This window comes from Camelus dromedarius, chromosome 14 (genome assembly GCF_036321535.1).
Source record: "Camelus dromedarius isolate mCamDro1 chromosome 14, mCamDro1.pat, whole genome shotgun sequence".
Classification (NCBI taxonomy): domain Eukaryota; kingdom Metazoa; phylum Chordata; class Mammalia; order Artiodactyla; family Camelidae; genus Camelus; species Camelus dromedarius.
The window spans coordinates 69,731,705-69,744,948 of NC_087449.1; the positions used below are offsets into that span (position 1 = coordinate 69,731,705).

Consider the following 13,244-nt stretch of genomic DNA (forward strand, 5'->3'; position numbering starts at 1 on the left):
GAGGTGGGCACAGGGGACCCGAGACGCAGCCCAGAATCTGGATTTGGGGTTTTGTGTAACTGGGAGCCAGTGAGCTTAACCTGCTGCAACCCTGTCACCTGCCCTGAGTTTTTAAATAACCACAGAGACTGTCTGTTGGGGGAAGGGGAGAGCAGAGAGGTCAGCTGGAAGGCCACTGTGGCCATCCAGGCCTGGGCCAGGGGACACAGGGGAGGTGCTGAGAAGGCCATGCGGACTCACTCAGACGAGAGGGCCCCTGAGGGGAGCGGGACAGGAGTTCTGCCTGTTGCCCCATCATATGTGGCATCCGCACTGGGGGAGCTGGACGTTCCAGCTAGTCCAAGACTCGCCCCCAGGCCAACCACGCCCAGGAGGGCACAAATGATGATTCTCACATGAGTGAAGGTCCTTCCCGCAGAGCAGCCCTTTCCCTGAAAGTCCCTGACCATCCACCAGACCCCAGTGCGTGGAACAGAAACCATCCCCTCCCTGGAAAGCCAGTTAGCTCCCACCAGACGGGAGTTCTGACCTCGGCCCCTCAGGCAGGGCTCCCACCTGGGGCCTGGGCAGTTTCCTCACCGTCAGACAGAGCCCATCCCTGCCCTGGTCTCCCACACCCTGGGCCTGTTCTCAGCCCCCTGACCCGCATGTGCCAAAGGTGTGCAGTCTCCAGGAAGGCTGCGGGGGCATGTCAACAACCCCCAACTCGCCAGGGAGAGCGGTTCCCCTAGCGGGGAAGGTCACACCCAGGACACACGGCCTCCCCGCCGGCCCGGATGAAACCAACAGCGATCAAGACGGGGGCTGCCGAGGACGCAGGGTTCAGAGGCAAAGAAGAATCACTGCCCAGCAACCGCCTTTTAATGCTCACTGCTGCTGCAGTCCAGGCAGAGTTCAGCCCCAGCCCAGAGATCCCAGGAAGTCTCTTCGTATCCAGCTGCAGTGCGCCCAGGGCAGGAGGCGCCGCCCAGATCTCCGGAGGCCTGGGCCCTCACCTCGAGCACGCTTCTTCGTCGCACTGGGGAGGCAGCAGAAGCCCCATCAGGCCAGCCACACCCCCCAGGGCCACGAGCAGCTGGTCCCACTGTCCAGGGGTCCATGGCCAAGGAGAGGAAGGAGTGTGCTGGACACTTCCTTCCATTCGGGGCACAGGAGGTCAGCCAGCAGTTACGGCCGGCTGCGGTCACCTTGGACACCCCTGTCCTCCCAAGGCTGACAGGACAGGCTGCTCCTCTGACCTGCAGCCCCTGAGCAGCCCACCATCCTCTGAAGAGGGCCCTGCTGTGCCTGCCCACTCGTCCACCCTGTCCCTGACCTATCAATGCAAAGTGAGGTGACAGTGACATCCTGGGGCTACAGTGAGCACTGAGTGGACAGAAGCCTGCAAGATGAAGGTCAGCGTCTGGCCACATCACACATTCGACCCAGGAGGGGCTGGGGAGAGGGGCATTCTTAGCAAGCAGGGACCTCCCCAGGCTGGGGCTCACCCGGGGTGGCTCGCTGGTGCAGGCCTCTGCAGAGATGCCCAGGGCCTGCAAGATGGTCTCCTGGGGGGCGTAGTCACCTGGGGACTTCTGGACAAAGTGTAGCAGGACTTTGTCACCACCTGCAGCAGTGGGAGGGGGGTGAGTCAGGGGGGCTCTGTGTGGCCACCACCCCACCTGGTTACCGAGATGAATGAGCTGTTCTGGCCACACCCTGCCCAGCTAAGAGGACACTCAAAGCTGAACCACACCACAAAAGGGCAAATCTGACCAGACTGACAAGCCAGGGGGAGGAAGGGAGGGGCAGGGCAGGGTCAAGTTCAGCAAGACCTTCCCACCTGAGTATGTGGCCCTGCCACCCCCTACCCTTGGACAGGTGTTGGCCTCTGATGCCTCTCACCTTTGGCAACCACCAGCAGCCCTCCGCTCTGCAGCAGATCCCCAGACAGATTCCCCTGGATGCCAACAGCCTTGGCCTGGAGGGAGGGGAGCAGGCCCACATCAGCCCCAGACAAGCCCTGACACCCAAATCCCACAGGACCTTGGCCGTCACAAACCTTGGCGGCCACGTCACGAACGGGCTTCCCCAGGGCGGCCGGCAGGATGCTCAGGCTGTTGTACCTGCCAAGATACGCTGGCTTGTCTAGGCTCTGTGTCTTCAGCAAAGACTGAGGCCCAGCACCTCGCCCCACCCTGCCAGGGTCTGCCCCCAGTCTCCACAAGATGTACACACCAGTTTCCACAAGCAGGCCCCACCCCATCTCGCCAGGGGCTCAGGAGGCACAGGGCAGCCAGGCTAGCAACTGGCCCAGCCAGAAGCAGCTGCCAGAGCCATGGGGCACCCAGCCTGGGGGCTGGCGGGCCTGGGGCCCTGGAGAGGTTGGGGGAGTGTGGACTGAGTGAGCCCGGAGAGCTGGCTCAGCTGGCGCTGCCAATCAGATGAGCCAGCCAGCCTGTGGCACCGGCACCCAAGGTGATTGGAATGGCCCCTGACTAGGGCACTTGGATCCAAGCCCCCTCTGCAGCCAGTTGCCAGGAGGCCCTGGTTGAGAAGCCTAACCTACAGCCCATTACAGACACCCGGCACCCAAGAGAGAGCCTGGCAGGGCTGGCTGGAGCAGTGGGTGCCGCAGAGCCCACCTGGCCAGGGAAGGGGGCAGGGAGAAGAAGAATACGGGAGCAGTGAACCCAGAGCCCCCAGCTCACCGCTTGAAGCCCAGCTCCTTGTAAAACTGCTTGCTCTCATCCAGGTAGAGCTCTGGAAAGCAGAGGTGACAGGTGTGTGCCCCAGGCCCACCTGCCACCCTGGCTCCCCCTCCTGCATCCGGCCCTCTGTCCACCCTTGGTGCCCAGCTCAGTCACCCATCCAGGGCCAGGAGGGGCAGAGCAGAGCTGAGTGTCCCCATGGCTGGGAGGGAAGAGGCCCAGAGGGTGACAGGTGGAAAGGGAGGGGCAGGACTCATCTAAACTCTGCCACTGGGCTCAGGGCTCTGCGAGGACACATCATGGGTGCAGGGAGGAGGGGTGGGGGGGGTGGGAGGCAGCTGCTACTCCTGGGGTTGGGGAGAAGCATCTGGGGAAGTTCAGGATTTGGCTCCTGGGGCAGTGGGGAGCATGCTACTGACCCAGTAAAGACTTCTGGTCCTGATTCGAGGCCAGAGTCACCCCAGAGCCCGGCCACACTGTTCCCCCACAGCGGGAAGAGCATCATGGCTGGGGGAGCGAGTAGGGGCCGCAGCTGAAGGAAGCGCGAGAGGTGAGGGGAAGGAACACTCCTGGAGACAGAAGGGCCAGGGCTGGGAGAGGAGGAGGCAGTGAAAGCCCTGAGTCTGAGGAGGGTCTCAGGGCGATTGGGCGGTTGGAGAAGGGGTTGCTGCAGAGGGAGGCGGGTGGGGGCGCGGGCACCTCCAGCGAAGTAGCCACCGTCCAGGAATTCCTGCAGGCCCAGGGCCTCGGGCCCCACGCCCACCAGGCGCACGCCGTGCTGCTCCAGGAGCCCCTTGAGGCTGCTGAGGTCCCGAGCGATCCAGCGACACACCATGCAGCCGAAGCGCCGCAAGCCGGCCACCACGCACGCCTGCTCCTGCCACAGGCTCCGCAGCTCCACGGCCTGTGCCGGGGCGGGTGAGGGGCGGCGGCAGACCGAGACCTGAGCGCTCGTCTACACCTCCAGCCCCGCCCCGCCCCAGCGGCCAGCGCCGCGCACGCCCAGCCGGCGCCCCCGACCGCCCCGTGCCCCGGCGCCGGCCACGGATGCAGCTGCCAGGTGCCGGGCGCGCCCACCGCCCGGAGCCCGTTTGGCCTCACCTCCCCGGTCACCGCGTGCTTCAGGACACATGCGCCCACGCGGGCAAGGTCCACCGTGCTCATGGCGGCGGCCGCCCAGGATCCCTGCCACAGCCCCTCTCCCCGCCAGCCGGGTCAGCCTCGCGTCCGGAGCTCCACCTGGTTCAGCGTCCCTCCCTGAGCGCCACCCGGCTCCGCCCCGGACACGTCCCCAGACCCCGCCCCTCCAGGGGACAGCGCGCGGCCCGGCTCCGCCCTCCAGACACGCCCCTGGTCGCCGCCCGCCCCGCCCCTCCGCCCTGGCCCAGGCCCCGGCCCCAGCCCCGCCTACGGCAGCCGCCCGTTTACAGAATAGGCTCCCAGTCACCCATTTTGTATATGCAGGAGCCTATCAGCCAATGGAGTCACCGCGCTGGTAGTGGGCGGAGCTTGGTGGCTCAGCCGCAGAAACGCGGTGCGCCTGCGCAGTGCCACGCTGGGCCGGGGGCGGGCTCCGTCCTGGTTTGAGGAGTAATGAGGGGCGGGGCGGCCGAGGTCCCCCCGGGGTCCCCACATTCCCCGATCCGTGCGTCCCCGGGGAACGCGGAAGCCGGAGCTCCAGTCCGAAGGAGGCGCGGGGGCGACGTGGTGCGCGGTTTGCAGGACAAGGTTAAGGCGAGCGGAGTGAGAGTTCTGTCGTGGATGGGAGGTCGGGTGGGGGCCCGGTGGAGGGGTCCCAGCTGGCAGAGGAGTCCGAGGGCTTGGCCTTTCCCTATGATCTTGCTTCATCTTAAAAACCCATGAGAATGCAGCGTTTTCTCAATTACGTGTCATTGTTGGCTTTAATCATAAAATACTATTTCATGCCAGCTAAATATCTGCTTTTAACCCCCAAACTTTGGATAAAATGGACCCGAAAGAAATAACAGCAGTTGACGAGGTGCCTTGCGAATTCGTCTTGTTTTTTACTCGCGACAGCCCTGTGACACCTTTCAGTATCACCCAATTTTGCCGATGAGGGCCAGAGGCAGAGAGGTGCAGCCGAGACAACCAGGGCAGTGGGGTTTGCCCACCTGGGCGTCCATGCCCACCCGGGGGGGCTCCTGTCGCCCGGCCTCACTCCCCAGGCCTGCAGACAGCCCCAGGGCCTGGACCATGCAGTGGCCCGCCTCGGGTTTGGGGAGGGGGGAGGCCCCCTCTTCATGCCGCTGTATTCCACAGGACCCCCAGTAGAGAGGGGGAAAACTGGGGCCCAAGAGGGGTGCTGCTGCCTCCTTAGCCTGCCCTGGGCCTGGGAGGATGAGGGCAGCAGGAGTGGCTGAAGGTCCAGGACCCAAAATCGACTTATGTCAGAAAAAGAAGGATTTCACTTCCTGGTTATTGAAAACAGGCAGAGCGAATAGAGTAAGGGGAGGCCACACGGAGATTAACAGTGGCAGGGCCCCCTGCCCAGCAGGGAGGAAGAAACAAGGGGGAAGATGCCGCAGTTCCAGAACCCAGGAGAGCAGCCCCCAGAGGCCGTGGTGCCCACCTCCTGGGTCTGCTGAGCGTCAGGTGTCCGGGTGCTGTGCGTTGCTGCTGCTCACCCCACCTCTCCTCTCTCCAAGGTGCAGCAGCCCTTTTGAGATGGAAGCAAACCCTGGGACCAGCAGCACAGACACCACATTTCTGCTGCAGTGTTTATCTTGTTGTGGTTATCACCCCTGTCCTTATCCTGGGACTTGGCATAATATATTGACGGTGCATGGAAACCAGAAGTCCACCTGGTGAGCAATAGCATATGGTCCTGTCAGGACTCAGGTCTCAAGGAGTCACAACCCAGGGACCCTCTACACTCTATCCCTCAAATACACAGGAGGTGGACCCCAAGAGTGTCTCTAGGGTCCGGGCAGGGGCTGAAGGACAGGATCTCAGCCTGGCTTTGCAGCCCAGGTGTGTGTGTCTGGGCCCAGCTCTGCCCCTACCAGGGAATCTGCCAGGTGCACCCCCAGCTCAGCCACCACTCATGGTGCCCAGGGATGCTGCACACAGAGGGCATTCGTCCCGAAAGCCTTAAGGATGTTTGTATCAGCAGCAGCGCAGTGGGAACGGCTGTCCAGCGAGAGGATAGCAGAGGGGCCTCCTTCACAAGGGGGGCACAGCCTCATGGGGAAGCTGAGACTTTCCCCCAGCTGGGCCCAGACAAGAAGTGAGAACCTTAGTCAGCTCTCTGGTGGGCCCCGGAGGCAGGTCCCAGTCCCAGGCCATTTACCCCTGAGGACTCGCCCCTCAGACAGGGTTCCATCATGCCAACCAGGCCAGTCAGATGGCAGAGACAGAACAGTGAGACCCCCTCCCTCAGCTGGCGGGGGCATGGGGCAGTGTGGGCCTGGGCCCCTAGACCTCAGCCTGATCAGAGGGGTGCTTTCTGCGGCAGGTGGGAGATCTGTGTGGATCTCGAGGCTCTGAGCCCCTAAACCCCACCCCTGAACCCAAAGCATTCCAGCCTCCCCCTTTGTCTTCCCTTCCTCCTGAGCCCCCCCCTCCCCAGACCACCCGCCCCAGGTATGAAGAAGGCCAAGGGTCCGAGTGCTGAGCCCGCGAAGAGGAGCCCTTGGGGTGCGGTGTGGGGGCCCTGTGGGTGGACAAGGCCCAGCCCCTGGAGACCGCAGGCTGGGGGACACATTGCCAGACCCTCTTCTCCATCAGGGATTGTCCTGGGTTTGGGTGCCCAAGTGACACAAATGTGTCCTGGAGCTCAGGGCCCAGGTGACAGGGTGATGGAGGGAGGGGCTTCAGCCCCCATCGGGGGTCAGACAGGTATGGATAGAGGCCGAGGGGTCCTTTGAAGGGCTCTCTGGCAGGGAGCACCTCTGGGAGATGGGCTGGGGCGGGGCCGGGGGCAGCATGTGGTCCTGGAGATGTGGGTGTGCTGTGACAGCTTCAGGGTCGGGGTCAGATCTCTTATCGGGTCACGGGTAAGACACTCATGCAGGCCACTGAGGTGGGTGGTCAGGGTCCCAGGGGCAGAGGGAGCACACAGCGTCCGCCAGCTCTCCACGGGGCTGCTTCATCCGGTGCCCTGCCGCCCACGGGTCCGTGGCACTCAGGGCTGGGAGGGCCAGAGGGAGCCCACCCATCACTGCCACCTGGACATCCCCAGCGGGCACAACACCACCCGCAGGGACTGAAAGGCACCTGAACGCTTCCCCACCCCTCCCGTCGTGCCCCTCATGCCGCCTCCCACCAGTGAGCCCACTGGGGGAAAGCCAGTTCAGGCCGAGAGAATGCGGGGCCCTCCTGGGACACTAGGCCTGGTTCTGAGCCCCAGTCTCTGGCCATAAATGGGCAAGCCGGTACCCAGGTATCCGTGCAGTGTGGCTGTGCCAGTCCCTGGGAAGAGTGGAAGCTGCAGGGGGTCCCCTGCAGGGCTTGAGCACCCGCCCCCGCATCTGTGCCCCCTGCCAGGGGCTTCATGCCCCTTGGTAGTGGGCCCTGTGATCAGAGGGACTCCTGGACTGGGAAGGGGTCGGGGGTCTGCCCTCAGTCCACACTGCTGGCTCGTGGGGCTCCCTCTGGGGCTGCACTTGGCAGCACTCAGACCCCAATGTGTGCCCCTCCTCTTTGCACAGCATCATGGCCAGGGCGCAGTGGGGAACCCCAAGAGGAGGAAGTGCAGCTCTCAAGGAAGAGGGCACAGGGGAGCTGGGGGAGTTGGAAAGGAGCCCCTGGGCTGCCCCAGGACCTCAGTCTCACTCTCTGTGAAATAGCTGGGACAGGCTCTGGGACTGACTAAATATGACCGCCCTCCTCAGGATGCTTGGGAACCCCACCCTGGGGAACCCTGAGGCCTCTGGGCTGGACAGCCTGCCAGCCGCCCTGCTGGCTTGTGTGGGGCCTGCCGGGCCCTGGGAAGCCAGCAGATTCCCAGCAGGGGAGGTCCTGGGGCTCCACTCCCAGCAGGGAGACAGGCTGCTCTGGGCCTGGTGCTGGGAGCGGGGAGCATGCTGGTGGCCCTGGTTCCAGGGCTGATGCTGCCTGGCAGTCAGGGGGCCTCCCTGAGGAGTCACAGCCTGGACTGGCAGGGGAGCCACACTGGCAAGGAGTATCTCCCTCGACCCTCCCACCGCCCGGGGTCTCCACCCGACCTCACAAACGTCTGGGCTTATCGACCAGGACAGGGCTGCCGGCTGCGGGTGGAGATCAGCCACCTGCCGCAGGGCCCCCACCCAAGGGCACGTCCCAGCTCAGGCTTCCTGAGAGTAGCCAGGCCGGGAAGCGCCCTCACCTGCAGTGGGGCCCACCTGAGGCCCCTGAGTGGGGCTGTGGGGGAGGGGCCCGCAGAGGAGAGTTTCTGCTGGTGGTGGGCCTGGCTTTCCTGCTTGTGTCCCCCCCAGTCCCTGAGGCCAGGGGGACTGGGTGTCAGGGCCCAGGTCGGCCCAGACAATCCCAATACTGGGGGCCAAAGGCCCTTGTGAGATCAGGACAGGGACATGGCCCAGGGATGAGGAAGAGGACATGGCTGGGGCACACCCAGGGGGCAGGAGTGGGGACACTGGGGGATGGTGGGACAGACAGAGAGGCTGGGGGATCTTGCCAGGCTCAGAGCGTCAGCCTTGGGCACAGGCACCAGGGTGGTGGCCCGCCGCCTGGCAGAGGCTCCGTGTCCCTCCTCAGGACCCTTCATACCCTGACTGCGGCCCCCCCGCGGTGAAGAGAAGCTGCCATGGAAAGCCAGTGAAGTAGGGTCATCTGTGGCAGGTGTTTGCTCTCCAGTCCCAAGTGAGCGGCTCCTGGGCCCCCAGCTGGGGTGCAGGGCTGCGCACAGGGGCGAGGCTGGGGAGACCAGAGTCAGGCTGGGGGTGCGGGGCAGGCTCTGCGGGAGGCAGGAGTTGACCAGGCAGAGAGCGCGGGCCGTGGGAAGTCAGGAGGCGGCCCTGACCCTCCTGCCCGACCGAGCCAGCCCAGCTTTGGGGCTGAGCCCACCCTCCTGGTCCCTCTTCTGTTCAACGGCAGGATCATTTCAGCTCCTAGAGAAGTGGGCGGCCCCCCCAAAGTCCATGTTCTCCCCACTGTGCTCTGCCCCACCCAGAGAACCCACCCGCTGCCTCCCTACAGCACTGCGCAAACAAGGCGCCCAGCTCGGCTTCTGCTTACGGGTCTCATCCTCTGCAGGAGCAGGTGGCCAGCCCTGCACGGAAGGCCGGCCCCCATCGGTGTGCCCCAGGCGGGTCTGCCCCTCTGCCTGGTGCAGGTCTGGTTGTTGCCCCCTGCGTACTCCCGAGCACAGCTCTGCAGAGGGGGCTCCTCCCTGACCACGGGACGCTAGGGGGCACCCTGAGTCCCCTGTGGGGGCAAGGGAGGGGGTACTTTGCCATCTTGGATCACCCAGGGGGCTTCCCACTGTGCCCACAGCCCACCTGTTCCTGGAAAGGGATGGGGCTGGGTAACATTCAGGCTCCATCTCACTGAAGGGGAACCAGGGGCTCAGAAAGGGACAGGCCTTGCCCAGAGGCTCCCAGGAGCAAGCTGCACTTGGACCCAAAGCCCAGTCTGGGGCCCTCCCTGCCCGGGCCTCTCAGCTCCACTGCTGTCCTCAGAGCCGGTGGACAGGGGCCGGCTTGGGGGGGGGGGGTGGCCACCATACCCACCCTCTTGGGCACCTGGGCCGGAGGAGGACGGAACAGCACCACCTCTCAAGACGCTGGAGCAGGACACCAGGAGGACAGGGACCCACCCGAAGGCTCACAGTCCCCAGGCTGCAGGCACGTGCGATCAGCAGGGTTTGCCTGGATGTCATCAGGCAGGAGTTATGCTGGTCGAACAGTGTCCTCATGGTCACCACCTACTTCCATCCCCAGGGGACCCTGGGGAGGAAAGTGGGGACACTGGGGAAGGAACAGGACAGGGATGCAGGTTTGGTGATCGGCATGGGGACTGACCACTGTCCCTGTGCTCAGAGGCAGAGTTAACCCTTGGCCCCTACCCTCCAGGACAACCAGCGCAGCCCCACAGACGCCAGGGGTCTCAGGCAGGGCAGCTTGGGAGCCCCGGGGAGATGATTAGCAGCACAGGCTCCTGGCCTGCTATCTACACGTGCACCCACTCCCCGCTGCCTGCAGGCCACTGGGGGTTCCCAAGGAAGGGGGTACCCCTGCACCCTCTGCTCAGCCCTGATGAGCTGAGGGGTGCTCTAGAATGCTCTGGAAACCCCGCTAGTACACAGGAGCCTCGGAGCACACAGCAGGGGCCTAGGGCACGGTCTGGGCTGCTGGGCCCTCCCCTGTTCCACTCCATGCCCTCCCGCCCTCCCAGCTCCCGGGATGCTTCTCAAGATGGGGGTGGGCCGGAGGGTTCCCGAGGGCTAGACCACCTCCCAACACCTGGTGAGGGCCCTGGGACCCACCCCCAGCCTCTGACTCTCAACCTCCCCACCCCCCATCGGAGACAGCCTCAGAGATCGTTCCATCCACCCGCCCATGGCAGGTGGGGAAACTGAGGCCCAGCAAGGGCTCGGAATTACCCATCTGTGAGTCTCAGCCTGAATGGGGAGGCGCGCTTTTGGACCTCCCCATGCGCCCCACCACCACACCCCAACATCAAGTCTCAAGGTCTTGGGTTTGAGTGTCCGGCCTCAAAGGGGGCGAGGGGCCACGTACCCAGCGTGCTGTCTGCCCAGCTGCTATTAAAACATGGCCTCTGCCAGAAGGCTCTCCCCGACTGCTGAACTTACAGCCACTCCCCTGCTCCCTCCTCTTGCCCTGTGACCCTGTTGTCTTGTGTGTTCATTGTCTGCCCTGCCTCCTTGATGCAGACTCTGACTGTCAGTGCTGGGCGTCTACTGCGCACGTAGGAAAAGACAGGCTTCCAGAGCTCACTGTTAGCCACCGTCACTCACTGACTCGCTCACTCATCACGCACTCATTCATTCACTCATTCATTCCTCAGCACCGACTTTTCAGGCTGGCCCCGTTCTGGGCGCAGGATTCACCTGTGAGGAAGTGAGACAGGAGGAGGAGGCTGGGGTGGGGCTCTTCCTCACCCACCACGTGTCCCTGTCACTGGCTGTCACCTGCTGGGTGTTCCCTCTCCTCCCTTGGCCCCAGGCCCCCAGGATCAGACAGTAGGGCAAGACTGGGGAGAGCCCTTAGGGAGCCCCGTGCCTGTCTGAGACTCTGTGGGGCTCCTGCACCCAATCTTACCTGGGAGGTGAAGGCAGAGCCCCAATCTCCTTCCACTACCCCTTGTGACTTGGCCATGGGGACCCAGGGGCCCCTCTCCCCACTTCTGACCGTGCTCAGAGACCCCCCAGGTTGCTCCTGCAGGTGCCTACTCCCTGAGGCCCGGGGGGAGCCAGGCAGCAGCTTTAGAGGCGCCCTGCGCACGCCTCCCCCAGCGCAGACAGAGAAACTGAGGCTGTGCCTGGTCAGGATCCCAGACCCTAAGAGGAGGCCGAGTCTCCCCCAACCCAGCCTCCACCAGCCTGCTGTCCTCTCGGGGTCCCCCGCAGCCCCGTCTGTGCCTTCCAGGGGGCTGCCTGTCCCACCGTGGCACGCAGCACCCGGCCACCCTGTCAAGACGTCTCCCGGCGGACTTTCTGGAAGTCCGATCACATTTCTCCTTTCCTCTCAGGAGGGAGGTTTGCAGGGTACTGAAGCTGGAGACAGACTATGAGAACCACGGCGCCTGAGCCCCGTCCTGGGGGTGGGAGGAGGCTCCCCCTCCTCTCCCCGGCCTGCAGGCTGGCCGCAGCGCCCCCTGCTCCGTGTGAGCCCTGGGCTGGGCGTGGGGCTGGAAGCAAAGCAGCCGGGTCCTCACCCCCCTGGGGCTCGTGGTCTAGTGAGGAAGCTGCGTCCACGAGCCGGAGCGGCTTCACGTGGTGAAAGCACGCTTCTGGGCGGCAGGTGCCCAGTGGGGCGCTGAAGGACGAGAGCCCTGTGGAGGGCGGGAAGAGGGCTCTCTGCGGACGGATGTATGGGATAGCCGTAGCTCCTTCTTTTGTGTCCATTTTTTTATGGAAGTATAGTTGATTTGCAATGTCGTGTGTTTCTTTTCTTTTCTTTCAGTGTGAGCCGTAATCATGTTTTGCCCCTGAATCATCATCACCCACCTGGCCACGGGATGTGTTGTCACAAAGAAGACCTGGGACAGCGAAGGGGGTGTCGGTGTGATGGGAGGCCCCACCCACTCACTCATGTACTCTGGCCCCCGCGAGCAGCATTCATGGGGCAGGCCTGAGTCCCCACCCTGCCTCCCAAATGGAAAGGGACACCTGACGCTCATCGCCAGCTAAAGAGGCAGGGACACCTGGGCCGGTTGCGGGCTGCTGCCCTCACTCGGTAGCCGTCCCCACGTCTGCACTCCCATGTCCCACCGAAGGCCCTCGGCACGAGCTCTCAATTGTCCCCAAAGATGCTATCTTGTCAGGGAGACCCTCTCAAGACTGCAGGTGACAGATCAGCTCCCTGGATTTGCCAGCCAGCCATGCTGACCAACAGCCCATGCGACCCGGAAGCAGAGGGCCATGTCCACAGCCCCAGCCCCGCCCCTCGGCAAAGGCCCTGAGATCGGCCTGGCCAGAAGACGAGGGGGCATCATCTGCCCAGGCACCCGGTGGTCACTGCATGGCTGAGGGCCTCTACCTGCCCCCCGCCATGGGGAAGCCGGGAGGGCCCTGAGCCAGCGGGGCCTTACCCTGAGTCCAGGCTCCTCAGGCCTCCGAAGCCATGCTCAGGTTAGCCCACATTTATTAAGCACCTGCTGCATACCAGGGGATGGAGCTGAGGGATGGCTGTTGGGGCTGTTCCCTCCCACAGAGGAGTGACATCCCGGTAAATGGGGTGACTAGAATGCTGAGTGTGAAGGGGGGGGCGGCTCATGACCCCAGGAGCTGGAGCTGCCCCAGGCACAGAAGCAGCAGCCACATTAACAAGGTGGCCGCAGGCTGCTGTAGTCACTGCCCGGCCCTCTCGCGTCCCGTCCTGGTGAGGCCGGGCCCTAGCCCTCCTCCATGGGGCGGTGCTTCCCCAGAAGACAGCTCCCGTCTGGCTCTCAGCATCTCCCCACCCTCTTTCCCAGAACTTGCCTGAAGTTCCCCCCAGGCCCAGGTGTTCCCTGGTTTTCAGTCCCCACTGTGCCCCGCCCGCCCGAGGGACCCTCCTCCTCCACCTCTGCCCGGGGAAGGCCTCGGAGCTTCTCTTCCCAGGAGCTGCCAGGTGGCGGGGCCAGGCTTCCTGCCCCGCGGACCTGCCGCATGACACCAGGGGGCAGCAAACCCCAGCCCTGGGTCCTGGTCCCTCCTGGGTGGTCTTCGGCCTCCACCTCAGCGTCTGGGAGCCGGTGGGTGGTGGGTGGGGTTTGGGGCCACACTCCCTTTGGGATTGTGACCATACCCCGCCTCAGGCAAATGCAGGCCGCTGCTCCCCCTCCCACCCCACACCCCGGTTCAGTGTGGGACCCTGACTGTGCCCAGGACCAAGTGACTTCTCAGTCCTGCAGCCAACCTGGGAGGAGATG

General features: G+C 64.3%; 1 protein-coding gene and 1 long non-coding RNA gene across 2 annotated transcripts; one reads left to right on the forward strand and one right to left on the reverse strand.

The window, feature by feature from the left end:
- Positions 1–843: 843 nt before the first annotated feature.
- Positions 844–4,023, reverse strand: PRXL2B (peroxiredoxin like 2B). The gene is made up of 7 exons (XM_031463861.2): positions 3,792–4,023; positions 3,390–3,594; positions 2,691–2,742; positions 2,042–2,105; positions 1,885–1,960; positions 1,488–1,606; positions 844–1,018 (listed from the first exon to the last, which is right to left on the reverse strand). Exons 1-7 carry the CDS (start codon positions 3,852–3,854, stop codon positions 992–994), a joined length of 606 nt encoding a protein of 201 aa, XP_031319721.2. The 5' UTR covers positions 3,855–4,023; the 3' UTR covers positions 844–991.
- Positions 4,024–4,235: 212 nt separating this feature from the next.
- Positions 4,236–5,500, forward strand: LOC116156703 (uncharacterized). Its single transcript, XR_004140489.2, has 2 exons — positions 4,236–4,418; positions 5,357–5,500. It is a non-coding gene; the product is annotated as an uncharacterized LOC116156703 (long non-coding RNA).
- The last annotated feature ends 7,744 nt before the right edge of the window (positions 5,501–13,244 follow it).